At 49.5% G+C, this 16336-nt stretch overlaps 1 protein-coding gene across 5 annotated transcripts in view; it reads left to right on the top strand.

Moving 5' to 3' along the window:
• TBC1D14 (TBC1 domain family, member 14) overlaps nucleotides 1-16336 on the top strand; it is a 110543-nt gene that overhangs the window by 59422 nt on the left and 34785 nt on the right. For 3 of the 5 annotated variants that reach the window (XM_010854532.1, XM_010854531.1, XM_010854533.1), the window contains exons 4-6: nucleotides 12601-12719; nucleotides 14619-14701; nucleotides 16016-16133. In XM_010854532.1, coding sequence (XP_010852834.1) covers nucleotides 12601-12719; nucleotides 14619-14701; nucleotides 16016-16133 — 320 coding nt within the window. Of the gene's footprint in view, nucleotides 1-5711; nucleotides 5817-6301; nucleotides 6423-12600; nucleotides 12720-14618; nucleotides 14702-16015; nucleotides 16134-16336 lie in introns of those variants that run through there. The other 2 variants (XM_010854535.1, XM_010854534.1) reach the window with 2 other exon arrangements.

Here is a 16336-nt window from a genome sequence, read left to right as displayed (position 1 = left end):
TGCATCTTGTCAGCAACCCACTCCAGTGTTCTTGCCTGGAGAATCCCAGGGACGGGGGAGCCTGGTGGGCTGCCGTCTGTGGGGTCGCACGGAGTCGGACACGACTGAAGCGACTTAGCAGCAGCAGCAGCAGCAGCGTGTGGAAGCCCTTCAGGTGGAGTTTTCTCTTTGCCACTGGAAACTCCATTGTTGTTGTTCAGTCGCTCAGTCGTGTCCGACTCTTTGCGACCCCATGGACGCAGCAGGCCAGGCTTCCCTGTCCTTCACTATCTCCTGGAGTTTGCTCAGACTCATGTCCATTGAGTCAGTGATGCCATCCAACCGTCTCACCCTCTGTTGCCCCTTCTCTTGCCCTCAGTCTTTCCTACTCCGTGGTATCCTTGAGTTAACAGGCAAGTGTTACATTTGTTCCTTGATCCTGTGCCCGTGTCTGATAGTTAGTGTGGCCTTAGGACCACGGAGCGGGCACGACTGTGGTAAACTGAAGTCGTAGTTCAAAGGCCGTGCACCAGGGGAGTTGATAGGAAGAGGCTTTGGAGCCAGACTGCCCTGGTTGGAATTGCGCCCTGGCCCTGACCAGCTGTCACTTAACTGGGAAGGTCCTCAGAGCCTCAGCTGCTCCGTCTGGGAAAAGAGGGGGTGGGGAGAGGGTGCAGACGGTACCTATGCTCGTTTCTTGCTGCTCCTCAATAAATCACCACCAGAGTTGGTGACTTAATACAGATTTATCCTCCTATAGTTAGGAGGTCAGAAATCTGAAATGAATCTTCCAGGCTGAAATCAAAGTGTAGGCAGGGCTGGTCCCCTTAGAGACCCCGCAAGAGAACCTGTGCCTCCTGTCCCGGGCTCTGTCAGCTGCTGGCCTTCCTCGGCTGGTGGCTGCGTCACTGCAATTGTTTCCATCAGCGCGTTGCCTTCCACTACTTCCATCTTCACATCCTCCTCTGCTTCAATCTTCTGAGGACACTTGGGGTTATTTTGGGCCCACCCAGATAATGAAGGATAATCTCCCCATCTCAGGGCCCATGACATTAATCCCGCCTGCAGTCCCTTCTACCACCTAAGCTAACAGTCACAGGTCCCCGGGATTGACATGGCGTGTCTGGGGCCATCCCTCCGCCTAGCACAGGACTGACTCACCTCGTGGTTGAGGGGGCTGAATAAGACGCGTCCCGTCTTAGCTCAGATGCTCCCTCCTAGGTGGCGTCTTCTAAGCGGTTCTCCCTGGCCACCCTGTCTGAAGGCCCGTCCTCTGCCAGAGCGCTGTTTTCTGCAGCGCTCTTCTCCGTCGTAAACTCTTGCGCACTTGCTGTTGCCTCTTTAGTGCCTGCCTCTCGACCCCTCCCAGAATATGAATCACGAAGCTTAGGAGCAGAGCTTGTTTGCTTTTCAGTCACTTTCTCCCCAGGGCCTAGAACAGTACCTGGCTTTATTGGATGGTTAATACAAATTTGTTAATGGATGAAAGTGAAAGTCACTCAGGTATGCCCACTCCTTGGGACCCCATGGACTCTACAGTCTATGGAATTCTCCAGGCCAGAATACTGGAGTGGGCACCCATTCCCTTCTCCAGGGGATCTTCCCAACCTAGGGATCGAACTCAGGTCTCCCACATTGTAGGAGGATTCTTTACTGTCTGAGCCACAAGGGAAGCCTGTTAAATGGATGAATGAATTTCAAAATTTCAAAGCACACCACTTTGTAGACTTTCTTCTTATCTCTATGACATCATAGACATTTCCCCATATCATTAAGTATTCTCCCATGATCTCGTTTCTACGCACTAAGTTACGGCCTTTGTGTAGCCATATCTCCGTTTATTTAACCAGTTTTCCTCAACTGGGCACTGGAGCTGGCGCTTTCCTGTGAAACCCAGTGGCCTGTGGCAAGGCGGGGTTTTGTCAGCAGTGTGTTAGGGTGCTGCATGGAACACATCACCCAGTCTCACCTCCTTGACCTCAAAGGGTGGAGACCACCATGTTGTAGGTGAATCAATAAGGAAATAAATCCAGTGTGCTGGTAGCCTGGGAATGAGCTCTGGCTAACTCAGAAACTTCAGGAGGCAGAATTCTTTACAGGTGAATTAAGATAAAAGTCAAATATAATGCCATACTGAGATAGAGTAGAGGCTCTGTTGACTTCTTCTTTTTAAGTTTAAAATTTTAGTAAATTCAGCCTGTCCTCACCTGGTGTATAGTTAAAACTTTATAAATGGTACTCGGATGTAAAACATGTGGTAGGAACTGTTGTTAAAGTAACTTGCAGGTTACGACCTGCCAGAGGAGATCAGCAGTGTGTTTTTGGTAAGCATATCTTAACATGTGCGTCTCATATTTAATTCAGTGAGCCTGCAGGCTCACCATGGACTAGATGTTGGTAGGAGAGGCTGAGAACCCCGCCTGTCTTTAAGACCAGAAGGAGCTCTCTTCCTGTCTCAGGACTTATTTCTGGAAGGACACAGTAACTCCTCAGGCTGGGTCGGCTGCCTCTCCTGGGGCTCTTGGATCCCCCTGATTCCTCTCCGTCACAGGACCAAGCACCTGCAGAGTGGTAATCATCTGTTTGCTGGTCTGTGAGGGACGTGAGGACAGGAGCCTTGGTCATCTTTAGTCCTAGGGCCAAGCACCGTGAGTGCTTCTGGGAGAGACGAAAAGATGGACGGGAGAATGGTGGAGTCCACACGGGCCGCGTGTCTCCTCTGTGCTGGGGGCTCTGGTCGTCTTCAGTGGTGGAGAGACAACAGCCAGTCCCCACCCTCAGAGGTTTCCGAGTCTCCTGAGGGAAATAAGTACTAATCAGACAGTCATGTAATTACAAGGTGTGATTAAGTGCTGTGAGGAAACAGAACCTGATGCGAGGAGGGAGGCGAACAGGGCCTTGCTGTAGTTTGCAGGGGAGGGGAGAGAGTCTTTCTGCAGGGAAAGTGTTTAAGATGAGCTCTGAAGATGAGGTCGGCCTTCGTACTGGTTTAGTCCCCTTGTGAAGAAAAACCTTAAACCTAGAGAAGGGTTCAAGGAAGAATTTAATGAGGAACAGCCGTATATCATGCTCCGCTTAGATTGAAGTTGTTGACGTTTTGCCGTATTCATTTCATCCTGCCTTTCTAGTTTTAAAAAATGGAATCACTTGAAAGTGACTTGCAGGTATCATGACATTGTACCCCTAAATACAGCACCATTCAGTGCTCTACACAACCATGAAGCTGTCATCAGGCTTTAAAAAATCATCAGTGATTTCCACCACAGCAGCTGGCCACGTTCAGCCGACGTTCATGACCAGATCGTGCTTGCTTTCTCTAGTTGCGCCGCACTGTTCTTTGTGAACCAGCATCCAGCCAGGTTTGTGTACTGACCTCAGTTGTTGGTCACTTCATTCTCTTCATGGAAAACAGTTACTCTACCATTCTCTGATGACATTTACCTTTTTTAAAAAAATGATCATGGGTTAAAGATTCATTTAACACATTGAGGAGATGTGTGAAATGAAGCAGTAAGATGGAAAATTATTCCAAAGACATCTGAGGAAGTAGATAGTTATAGACATAAAACCAAACAAGGAATTAGAAGATTGCTAGGTTAGGTTTAAATAAACGAATAGGGTAAGAAAACATCACCTCTGGAGTTAAGTTTTCAGTTGGACATAAATGTGCAACTTAATACGTCACTTCACAGTTTCTGGGCTCTAATCGAGTGGTAGGTAGCACAGGCTTATCTCCTAGAGGATTAAAAACTTCAGGCAGGCTTGTTAAAAACATCCAGGTATAAATTGAAGAGACACTTCTCCCCCATGCATTTGTCTTACTTCCAGATTTTGAGTAAGTTTTGTAAACAAGGCTTTCCTTAATCCTTCCAGCCAGAATCAGCCTCTCCCTTTTTATCCTATTACTTTTAACAAATGGCTTTATTGTGGTATGATTATCATACCATCAGATTCACTCAGTGTGCATGTTCATGATTTCTTAATAAACTTAAACAGTTACGCAACAGTCACTACAATCCAGATGTAGAATATTTTCATCACTCGAGAAAGTTCCCTCATGCCTATTTGCAGTGGATCTCTGCTTCCACCTCCAGCTCCACGTGAACAGTGATTTGCTTTATGTGGAGAGATTTGCTTATCAAAGACATTTCATATAAATGGAATGATGCGCATTACCTTTCGCTGCCTTTCAGCCCGCGGTGCCCTGAGGCTCGCCCACGTGCTGTCCGTGTGTAGCATGTATCAGTGCCCCTGTTCACTGCTGGAGGTGCTGTGTATCCCGTCCTCACTTAGTGCTTTCTTTTGGTGTTGGGCTACAATGAATAATGCTGCTGTGCATATTTGCTAGCAAGACGTTTTGTGGATGTATTTTTTATTTCTTTTGGATAGATTCCTACAAGTGTGGTGGTGGTGGTGGTGGTTTAGCCGCTCAGATGTGGCGGTGTGTATTGAACTGTATATATAAGACACTGCCGGGTTCTTTCTAAAATGGCTGCAACTGCCAGCGACTTATGAAAATTTCTTGTTGCTGTCTGACTTCTCAACCGCAGCTTGATGGACACTGTAGGTTTCTGAGTGAAGTTTCTAGTGGTAACTTGGTAATGCTATTATTATTCAGAAAGTCAGCTGGGGAAAGCCTCCTTCCGTGGTCTGAGGAGTTGGGAGTTTCCATCACGAAAGCAGGGTCTGTGCTGTCTCAGACCCAGAGCTCAGCCTGTGAACATTGGACCCATGGGCTGACCAGCAATCATTTTGACCTCATGGCAGATTTTATGACTTAAAGCACTGAGGTATGATCTGCAGACAGTGGAATGCCCTCCTCTGAAGCGTACTATTCAATTAGTTTTGAGAATGCTTATCAAGATAGTAATTCTGTCACCCAGGTGATACATTCCGCCCCTTCCCAGCCAGTCCCCCAGAAGGTGTCACTCGCCAGGTTTCTACTGTTACCTTTGTGTGCAGCCTGACGTTGTAATTGAACTGATATTGTTGTGGAAAACGTTTGAACCGTAGTACAGTAAAGACCCTGATGCTGGGAAAGTCTGAAGGCGGGAGAAGGGGACGACAGAGGATGAGATGGCTAGATGGCATCACCGACTCGATGGACAGGAGTCTGAGTAGACTCCGGGAGTTGGTGATGGACAGGGAGGCCTGGCGTGCTGCAGTCCATGGGGTCGCAGAGTGGGACACGACTGAGCGACTGAACTGAACAGTACAAAGAAGAGAAGAAAATAGCCATCACCCCACTCCCCGGAGGTTACCAGTGTTACTATTTTTATGCAGTTCCTTCTGGTAGCATACGCTTCTCCTTTTCAAAAGTCTCACAAAGCAGAGGTCTGCGCATGCTGCCGGGCGCTGTGCCGCTGGCCTTCGGAGGGAGCGTTTTGCAGCGTGGTGTCTGTGCTCAGCGCGCAGAGTCACTCGCTCAGTGCTGGCAGCAGTCAGGCCCGGTTGTATCGGGGCAGGCATCCCGCATCTAGAACCCCCAGCCCGCGTGGGCACCTGGGGGTCCTGAGGGCGCCGCGTGACCCTCCTGCCTGGCCGGCGGTGCAGGGACCCTAGCGGGCCCGGAGACCCGGTGTCCTCCCCCCGCCTCAGCCCCGCCCCGCCCCGCCCAGCTCCCAGGTCCTCGGTGAGCCAGGCCTGACGCGCCGAACCCGAGCCGCGGATTGGCTGCGTGGCGTCTGCGCGCGATTGAGCGGCCTGCCGCCCCCGCCCGCCCGCCCGTCCGCCGGAGCCGCCGGAGCCGCCGCCCCGAGGTCCCGACGCGGAGCCCCGTTCGCCCGCTCGGGCATGGAGCCGCCGGCCGCGCGCCTCTGAGCCCCGCGGCGTTCATGGTGAGTGGGGCCGGGCCCGCGCACGCCCCTCCGGGGGACCCGCCGGCCCGGCCCCGGCCGGAGGCCCCCGCGTGGTTGCACCCGTGTCCATGTGTGGGCGCTCCACGCATCTTATCTGCTCCAGCGAGCTGCGGCTTGCATGCGGGCCGCGTTGCTGCGCCTTCCTCAACTGCCGTGCTTTGTCTGCGGTGCCCTGGAAAGGGTTGAGTTTTAACGGGTACCGTGGGAGACCGTAAAAGAGACCACCGGCGCGTCATGATTCTCATCACCCACAAGGGGATTGCAAGCCGGTGTTGAGATTGAGGACAGGCCAGGCACCCCTCTTAGAGGCCTGAGTGGGGGAAGCCTTTGTACGGGGATCGGGGCTGTATTCCCCCCTTTTCCTCCCACTGTTCGCTCCACGTGCAAATAAAAGTGGTCAGACGGCAACAGTAAGCAGGCTTGTTAAAACCCATAGTTCAGATTTATTCCATTTCATTCACCAGTCCACAGAGGCACGTCTGTGTTCTACATGTTTTGGAAGGACTATGACAGGCCTCCTGAGAGTTGTTTCCCAAATGCCAGCATTTCCGGTAACCTAGAGGATGCTTTCTGGGGAAAAGACTGGTAAGTAGGTGAAAGAGGTGGAGTAGGAGGGGCCCCTCAGAGGATCCCGGGGTCCCTCTTACTGTGAGGTCAGCCTTGTTGGTCACAGAGGACTGTCGTTTCGGAAGTCCCAGTGTTTGTAAGACCTGTTCAGGCTACTCCTACCCGCTGAAAATGGCAAAACAAAACCCGTCTCGTGTCCCACATTCCAACTCTACGCTCACCCCTCCCCAGAAGTTGCTCGTGACAAAGGGCAAAGCTTAAAGCCCGCTGCAGTGTTCTGGGTGCTTGACATTCAGCTGGTCTTCAGCGCAGCCTTATTAAGCACCCCTCTTAGCGGGGAAATACTGTGAGAAATAATTTTGTAGTAACAGTGACAGTAACACTCCCTGGCATTTTTTGGACCCCTGCTATGGCTGTGTGTTAGGTTGATTCATTCCCTTTGAAAAGATGGAGAAACAGGCTTGGAGACCTGAAGAAACACGCTCAAGGTCGCGCTGCTGGTTCAGACCCAGGCCTGCTGCCCACTCCAGTGCCTCTCCGGAAGGGGCCTCGCCTGTGCCCAGGCGGTGGCCGTGGTGGCGCTCTTGTTGGCTCGGGGCAGTTTTCTAATAGGTGCCAGGTAGTGACCTGCTGTGCTTTTATTCTAGACATGCCTCTGAAACCTTCTGGTTGTTTTAAAAGCTCATCTTGATGCTGTAACCAGTTGAGTCCAAGGCGTAAGCACAGGTGTTAACTGATGGCCCTCTCTGCTTATAGCTGGGGTAGATTTCAGGAAGCCTGGGGGCTTCTATTGCCGCGTTGGGGCGTAAATGGCTGCCTTTTACCGCACTCTTCAGTGCTGGGAGTAACAGCGATGCCCGTCTGGTCATCCTCCCAGGAATTCCTCCTTTTCACCGTCTGGGAATCTTGATCGTTTCCTCTTAGGCAAATGTCTGTTGAGGCAGACTTTTTTTGTCGTTTCTTCTTTAACCAGCAGAGTAAACACAATTTCGGAGTCTCATGCGCTGTTCTCATCCTTAGCGCTGTTCCGATCGTGCACAGGAGGAAGACCTTGCCGTTGGATGTATTTAACGGGCTCGTCACACCCCGGGCTGTTGACTCTCTAGCTCTACACCAAGTCTGGCTCTTCCTTTTTTTTCTCTCTCCTTTGCTCTCAGCCTGTCCCATTGCTTCCAGGTAGCTCGTTATTGAGACCGTAAAATCTGGAACAGAACTTTGACTCAGCATCATTCCCGGTTTAAGGTGCTCATGCTCCCCCTGCAGAGAGGCCTGCTGAGCGTCGTCTCTTGGCTGCTCTCGTGCTGTCAGGATGCCTGGTCCTCATGGCTTCTAGCCTGGATCCCCCATCCTCTGTCTGCTGAGATAGCCCCTTTAGGAAATGCTTTCTCTGCCTCTCTGCAGCCTTCGGTGTCCTGTCCTTGGGGCTCCAGCAGCTGTGGTTTGCCCTCTCACGGCGTGTTTTATTATCTGCCCTGGCCTCGCAGCCTCTGCTGGCATCTTCCTGCCCCAGCCAGAATGAGCCCTTCAGGCCTGGGGTCTGCCCGTCCCCTTCACACATGAGGGGGCGTCGAGGCCCTACTGTGTGGCGTCAAGGCCCTACTCAGCTGCCTGGGCTCCCTGCCTGCTTACCTGCTTACTGCTTTTTTCCTGACCTTTTCCTGGGTTATCAGACACGCCCCACACTGGGGCCCTGGTTGTGTACGCTAGGTTTTTGGGGGTGGGGTATACAGTAGGTTTTGTTTCTTGTCTCTCTCTGGTGTTGGTCTTTCCTTCCCAGCAGCATACAAGGTAAACCACTCCAGGCGGGGACTGTGACCTGTTCTAAATGAGTGGCTTGCAAACCTGGTTTGGCACAACCCCCGACTCCTATCCCTGGGTCAGACAGTTTGGGTTGAGACTCAGTGCTATCAAAAGGCACAGCTATAACTAGGCATAGAGCTGAAACACACTCTCCTTACTGTTTGCGCCCTGGTTTGTTTTTTTTTTAATTGTTTGATTTAAAAAATGCTGTCATGACCAGTTAAACTGATTTGCCCCTAGAACTTTGAAGAACCCCGTTCTAAATTCCCTCGGGTTATACAGGGTGTTGGAATCTGTAGCCGTTCCTTGAATGGATGTTTTATCCTCATTAGTCGGTAGGACTTCAGATGAGCACAGCAATGAATGGCATTGTTACTTGGTTTAAACCAGGAAACTTTGAAACTTGATCCTGTAAGAGCCCCAGGAGGAGAAGAAACTCTAGAACGGTGACTTGGACTGAGGCAGGGACGACCCTGTCGTTTGCCTGGCACACGGAAAGGGCTCATGCTTTATGGGCAGCCATTGCACGCATGTCCATCATCTCATCATCACAGGGGTCTTCACAGTCACTCCTTCTTGTGGCTAAGAGAGAAGCAAGATGATTTGCTTCAGGTCAGAGCCAGGACTTAGAACTGAGTCTTTCTGCTTCCAAATCCCCAGCTCTTGCCACATCACATGCTGACCTCAATGTTGATAAACTCATAGCTGAAAGTTGTTTTTTTCCTGAGAGTGACTCGTCCTCTCTCTTGTTCCTGATGCTGGTTTGGAAGATGAGCTTCCGGTTTGGAAGATGAGCTTACTGTTGACGTCTCTAGGTAACAGTGTGAGAACTAGGTTTGGAGTAGGACCTGTTAACCATCTCCAGAGCTGTTCGTATTCTGAAATGCCGTTTAGAATGTTGAAGAGGCTTTCCCTGGGATTGCAAGCGTGGACGGGACAGGCCTGTTTTTTTAATCATGCAGTGCAGTATGTGGTTAAATCATAAGTATTTGCCTTGCGTCTGCACTTAATTGGCTGTTACAGGTTTGTGTCATAGTCGAAAGCTTCGTTTAGACTGCATGTGAATGACTGAGTTGCTTCTGGCCCAGGCAATCTGCGGTGGGCTGTGTGGCTGCAGAGCCTGGGCGCTCCTGCTCGTCTCCTCTAGCCCCTCCTGATCGCCACCCCTGCAGGTCCTGTCTCTCAGGGTCAGGGGGTGGTGTGAGCCGGGGAGTTGAGCCAGTTCTGTGTGTGTAAAGCCCTTGGAAAGCACGTGGCTCGTTACAGCTGTGCTGTGTTTTATCATCTGTGATGGAGCCTTTGAGCTCCCACTGAAGAGACCGATCTTTTAAAGATCACAAATCAAGGCATTTAATTAACGTTACAACTCCTTTTCATATCTGTGCTCTCTGCAGACTTTGCAGGGCTTCTTGATTGTTGTTTGGCCAGCCTTCCTGGAGCATCCCTCTGCCCGGGGGCTGTGCTGGCTCTTCACAGCCTCTCCTCACTCCGAGACAGCCCCCTCTGCCAGGTGCTGTTACCCTGTTTGCAGATGTGGAAGTGAGGCACCGGCAGGCTAGGCTGTGCTTCGCCGAAGGTTGAGGCTGGTTCTCGGTGGATCTGAATTTGCTGCCGGGCCTTTCTGGCCCCAGAGACCACACTTGACTCAAATGGGCCCTGGGCCCTTCCCTCCACGGCTGCACACCTGTGTGAATGTATCCACAGGGGAGGTCGGGCCTGCGTAGAGGGCTGGAGAGGAGAGTCCTACAGGCTCAGCACCTGGCTGGCTGTGCGTGGGGGCAAGTCACTTCACTCTCAACCTTAGGGGCTCTGCTGGTAAAACACGGTGACACCTGCCATAGAGATTGTCACAGAGATAAAGTGCACAGAAGCAAGTGGCAATGGGCATCCACATTCTGGGGCATCTAACTTGGGTCTCGGCTTCTTTGGCCTTGGCATGTAGTTCATCATACCAGGGTCAGCAGATGAGTAGCCCTTTACAGGGTGTTCATTAACAATGCTCGTTAAAACGCAACATGTCTCAGAACCTTTCTGAGCACAGCTCTAGGTAGTTTTCCTATAAAGTTCAAGGTTCTGCATCGGGTGCTACGTATGACATCCCTCATAGCTGTTTATTACCGTGTTAAGTTGCAGCTGAGTGCCTGGCACATGGAGGTGCCCAAGTATATTAATGGCTGGACACGAGTCCATTTTCCCAGCTTTGGGTAAGTGGAGGTCATTTTAGATTTTCATGAAACTGTTTTACATCAGGACGACTCACTGGAAAAGACCCTGATGCTGGGAAGGATTGAGGGCAGGAGGAGAAGGGGGCGACAGAGGATGAGATGGCTGGATGGCATCACTGACACAGTGGACATGGGTTTGAGCAAGCTCCGGGAGATGGTGGAGGACAGGGAAGCCTCATGTGCTGCAGTCCAGGGGGTCTCAAAGAGTCAGACATGGCTCAGCAACTGAACAGCAGCAACGAACAATGCTGCGCCGTCTAACCCTGTGCATCCAGTTGTACAGAAACGGCCCCTCCCACCTGCTTCTTGGTGCACACCCTTCTCACAGCCTGTGGGTTCTGAGGAAGTAGTTTTTCCTTTAAACTTTTTAGAAACCTCAACAGGCTTTTCTGTCTGACAGAATAATTGCTAGCCAAAGAATTTTACCAGTAACACGCCATTAACAACTAGAGTTAATAGAACTCACTTAGCAGTTCATCACTTTCCACTCCTGATACTGCTTTGGTTGCATCTGGAGTGCTCACTTAAATCTTAGGCCAACTGCTCTGATGTTTATCTACCTTCCCAGCTAGGTGGCCTTTGCTTAAGGGAGAGTCCTGAGAGCCTTGTCTGTAATAGACAACAAGAAAATGCTGGGTTTTATTTTTGCAGAAGGCTAAGGGCACAGAAACTAAACTAACTAGGAATACATCTTGTTTGTGCTTTACATGAAGTATTTTCTTAAAAGGCTTTGTGTACAATTAAAATGTGTATATTTTCCTACAGACATCCATTGTGACTTTCAGAGATATAGCCTTAAAAAAAATTTGTCCTGAGGAATTTATTCAGTGGTTTTCCAGGTGACCTCTATACACTGAGGTTATTAGGTCCCCACTAGACCCAGTGGCACCCCACTCCAGTGCTCTTGCCTGGAAAATCCCGTGGTCGGAGGAGCCTGGTGGGCTGCAGTCCATGGGGTCGCTAAGAGTTGGACAAGACTGAGCGACTTCACTTTCACTTTTCACTTTCGTGCATTGGAGAAGGAAATGGCCACCCACTCCAGTGTTCTTGCCTGGAGAATCCCAGGGACGGGGGAGCCTGGTGGGCTGTGGTCTCTGAGGTCTCACAGAGTCGGACACGACTGAAGCGACTTAGCAGCAGCAAGGGTACAGAGGAGGAAGGCATGGCAACCTACTGCACTGTTCTTGCCTGGAGAATCCCATGGACAGAGGAGCCCAGCAGGCTACAATCCATAGGGTCGCAGAGAGTCAGTGTGACTCAGTTACTTAGCATGTGCCCATGCACGCAAGGATATACACATACATGTGTGTGTGCACACACATAATTTTAGAAACTGGACTCTTTGGTCCAAGTTATTTGGCTCCCCTGAACTCTGCTGGTTGGGTGTTTGGAATGTGGGTCACCAGGTGTGACTGAGGTTTTGTGGTTGCAGTTCACAAGACAGATTAGTGACCTGGAGGTGCGGAGGCTGCTCCAAGATTTCCAGGGCATAGCACAATTATTTATGTACCAATTGGCATTGATGGCTTCATACATAGGTGTTAAAGAATTTCTTTTTTTGATGTTTCTGGTTTAAGAAAATGAAACAGCTTTAAGCACCTGCAAGCAAAAACTTTTTAACTCCTTCCTCATTTTGGAAAATATTTGAAAAGTTAACAAAAATCGATAAAACGCAGTGGAATAAATGGAAATGCATTAGAAATTAAGGATGGGAGTGGGAGATGAAGCCGGGGGTTCAGAGGAGTGCCAGAATTGGCTGTCACTCTGACTCTGAGCTTCCTGGTGGGCACTGCAGCAATCACTTAAATTTACCGTGTCCAGAAAACAGTACATGCCTCTTACCCGGAACATACATAGACCTGAGTCCATGTTTGTGGTCCCTCCGAGGGGCAGCTGGAGTGATGAGATCTTCAGTGACTTCCTACCCGTGCCGAAAGCCCACGGGCCCTGTGAAGTGATGGCCTGAACTGCAGAGCTGTAGGAACCCTTTTGTTGGCAGTTTTTCCTTCTAAAGAGCAAGAAATATTTTCAATGTGTCATCCTCAAAGTCAACTTAAAGGACTTGACAATTTCGTAACAAAACAGCTTTCTTACTTTGAGAAGGGCTTTGTAACCTCAGAGTTACAAAGTTACAGCCAGGCCTGGAGTTATCCCTGGTCTCTTTGTCCTAGGAATATGAAGACAAGGCTGGACGACCTAGCAAGCCTCCCTCTCCGAAGCAGAATGTGAGGAAGAATCTTGACTTTGAGCCTCTCTCCACCACCGCACTCATCCTGGAGGACAGGCCAGCGTGAGTCTGACCGAGAGTCTGTAGAGAGTTTGTTCTGGGGGATCAGTCCGCTTGCTGGTCACCATTTCATTAGCAAAGGACTGGGTCCTGAGGGAGAGAACACGTTAGCACAACACTTGCTAAAAGCACGGGCTCCTCCCCGTCCCTGTGCTGGTGTGCGTTCTGTGTTATAGCACGACTGACTTGGAAACGTTTCATGTAACGTAGAAGTGGGTTTTTTTAATTAATTACTTTTTATTTGTGGCTCTGCTGGGTCTTCATTGCTGCTCAGGCTTTCTTCCCTGGATGTGGAGAGCAGAAGCTCTTCTCTCGTTGCAGGATGCGGGCTTCTCGCTGCGGTGACTTCTCTCGTTGCGGCTCCTGGGCTCTAGAGCACAGACCCAGTAGCTGTGGCACAGAGGGGTGGCTGCTCCGTGGCATGTGGGTCTTCCCTGGATCAGGGGTTGAACCCGAGTCTCCTGCATTGGCAGGCAGATTCTTTACCACCGAGCCACCAAGGAAGCCCTAACCTAGAAGTTTTAACCCGGATTTTCCGTTAAGTGACTTTAATTTAGCATGTCTAAACACTTGCAGAACTGTTATTATAGACTGGCTTGTAACTGTAAAAAACAGCAGAGCGAACACCCTGCAGAGGGTGTTCCGGAGGCGCCCTAGACAGTGGCAGGACGGTGCCTGCATTCGCCTGCTGCTTCTCTGGGACGTGCTGCAGTAAACGGGCTGGCTGGGCCTAGCAAGGGTCTTCCCCTCCAACCTCTGGTTTGCCTCGAACTGACGAGGAGATCGGTTTTGGTGACTGGCCTGCGGATCGTGTTTGGAGACCCTAGTTAGATAAAGGGATTGATCCATCGTACCAGGCCAGAGCTTATCTCTAGTTAAGTGTCAGGTTTCCATAGAACCCTGTTTTTGAGCAGAAAGATTCCACAGCTTTTTTTTTTTTTTTAAATCTTAAGAGAGATTGCAAAACGCTGAGCTAGAATTTCTAAGGTCCCTGCCAACCCTGACATTTAAAATTGATGAAGTCTGAAGAAGCAATGTGTGTCTTCCAATGTTAATTTTTGGTCATTGGACATTGTGGATGTATGGGTAGATGGGAAGAGAAACTCAGACACGGCGGACTCACAGGTAGGTAGGGACTTAGGGACTGTGGGTAACAGCTGCCACCCTGTGAAGCTCAGCCCTTGAGGCACTCCCTGAGACGCGAGCTGTTGCCCTGCAGTACAGACGGTCGTTCAGCGTAGCGCGGGGGGCGCGGGGGACACTGCGAGGCACACAGCCAGCAGACATGGCCGCCCGCCCGGTTCTCCAGGGCCAGCAGAGTCACCAGCACGTTTCGGAAAGATAACGTGCCTTTTATTATTTTAACCAGAATTAGAAGATGCCCACCACATTTAGATGTTTAGAATTGCTGTATGAATCTATGTGTGTGTGTATGTATATATATAGATATAGATATGAGACAGATGAACCGCACAGCTAGTGTGAAACTTGCACACTTGAAAAACAGGCCAGGGAGTAGATTCGTGCATATACGTAATATACACCATTGGAGTACTTCACGGGTGACTGCTGACAGTGATTAGTGCATGTGGTCAAATCAAAGTTTCTTTGGAGACCTGGGGTGAAAAAAGACACTGAAAGATTTAAGTGTTTATCTCTGTTGGATTTGTGGGTAATTTCTAATTTCTTCTTTTTGCTAACCTTCAGGTTTCAAGTTTTTAAAAATGAGCTTTATTTTACTTTTGTAAAAAAAATATATTTTTTGGTTTTAAAAGAGCTGTGTCTTTATCATCTAACAAAGGTAGTTTTCGTCTTTGAGATTCTCATTTTTTAGTAAATGATGTTCCAAGTTTCTCTTTAATATTTAAAATGGTGGAAAAATCTTTTTTTTTTCCTATCAAGAAATCTCCCAGCGAAGCCAGCTGAAGAAGCTCAGAAACACAGGCAGCAGTATGAAGAAATGGTGGTTCAGGCCAAAAAACGAGGTAATGGAATCCACATGTGTTTGGTTGTGTAGGGCAGCACAAGACTGTGTCTTCCTGGGTATTTTCTCTTTACATTTTGAAGCTTTAGAACCTGAACTTTGGTGAATGCCTTTAATATTTTGAAATTTATAATTTTTCATCAGAAATATACATTGCTGCCAACTGTTCATCCCTGGTAACTTTATTCGAGGTGATACTTGGGATTTATGTGAGGGGAGAGCCTGTGTGGGATGAATGTACTCGGGTGGGCATAGCTTTAGCTCGCGGGGATGGGGAGGCGGCTCTCTGCCCTCCGTGGGCTCAGTTCTCTTCACTTAGAAGGAGGTGTGTTGGGACTTGTTAAAGTGCCGCGTGACACCTAAAAACCCTATGACTCTTAGATGGTTGAGAAGTGTACATGATAAAACGACATGGTCTGCCCATGCAACAGAATACTGTTCAACCTTAGAAAGGAATGACGTTCTGACACGTGCTACAACATGAAGCTTGAAGACATTGTTCTAAGTGAAATAAACCAGACACAAAAAGATAAATTCTGTACGATCCCACCTATGTGAGGCGTCTGTTGGGTTGGCCAGAGTTCCAACAGAAAAACCCAAATGAGCTGCTTTGGCCAACCCAATAGAAAAGTCAGATTCACAGACACAGAAATTAGACCGGAGGTTGCCAGGGGCTGGGGAGTGGGAAAGGGGTGGTATGGGAAGGGGGTGTTTCGTGGGGACAGAGTTCCAGTTTGGAAGGTGGCTGTGATGGTTGCGTAACAGTGTGAATGTACTTCATGCCACTGAACTGCACACTCAACGGGGATAAAGTGGTACATTTTATGTTTTGTGTATTTTATCCCGCAAAAGGTAAACGTAAATGAAAAAGCGTGGTCTTTCTCAAGGTTGCTGTTATACACTAAGAGTTATTCTTAAGCTGTGAGAGGTGAGGTTGCAGGTGCCGTTGGAAAGGGGACTGGCGGAAGGAGCTCAGAGCTTCTGGTCTGTTAGTGTCTGGTCTCCCAGCTGGGGTGGTAATTTCACGGGTTTGTCTGTTTTGTGATTGTTTTGTCTTGTTCTTGTCTGAGTACTTTTCTGTATACATGTTATACGATACGTGTGTTACAAAAAGCTGACTGCATGGTAAGTAACACCTAAGGTCTAGACTTCTAAGCTGTGAGATGCACTGGGTCAGGCCTTAAACACTGCTGTGCTTCAGTGCTGTCTTCCTGGTGTTTCTGCAGCCTGACTCTTTGAGAAGAGTCACCCAGCCAGGAATCAGTGGCTATCAGCTAACAGATGTTTTCCTCTTCTTTTCAATTGTGATGTCTAGAGCTGAAAGAAGCCCAGAGGAGGAAAAAGCAGCTGGAAGAAAGATGCAGACTGGAGGAAAGTATTGGAAATGCAGTCCTCACTTGGAACAACGAGATTCTGCCCAACTGGGAAACAATGTAAGCTCTGACGTCACAGACACTCTAGACGGCATGTTGTTTCTTGGCAGAATTTATGGGAAGCAGCTGTATTAAGTGTAGCCATGTCGCAGCCTTTGATGAAGTTACCTGATAAGTTTGAGCCGCACGGTCTCCTTCCCCTGCCTCGGTTTAGCCTTGTTCCTCCCACGGCGCTGTGACAGCCCTCCTCTCCAGCCCCTTCC

The sequence above is a fragment of the Bison bison genome, unplaced genomic scaffold, assembly GCF_000754665.1.
Source record: "Bison bison bison isolate TAMUID 2011002044 unplaced genomic scaffold, Bison_UMD1.0 scf7180017864342, whole genome shotgun sequence".
NCBI lineage: Eukaryota > Metazoa > Chordata > Mammalia > Artiodactyla > Bovidae > Bison > Bison bison.
Note: the sequence above shows the minus strand (reverse complement) of the source record. Positions and strands in the feature narration are given on the sequence as shown.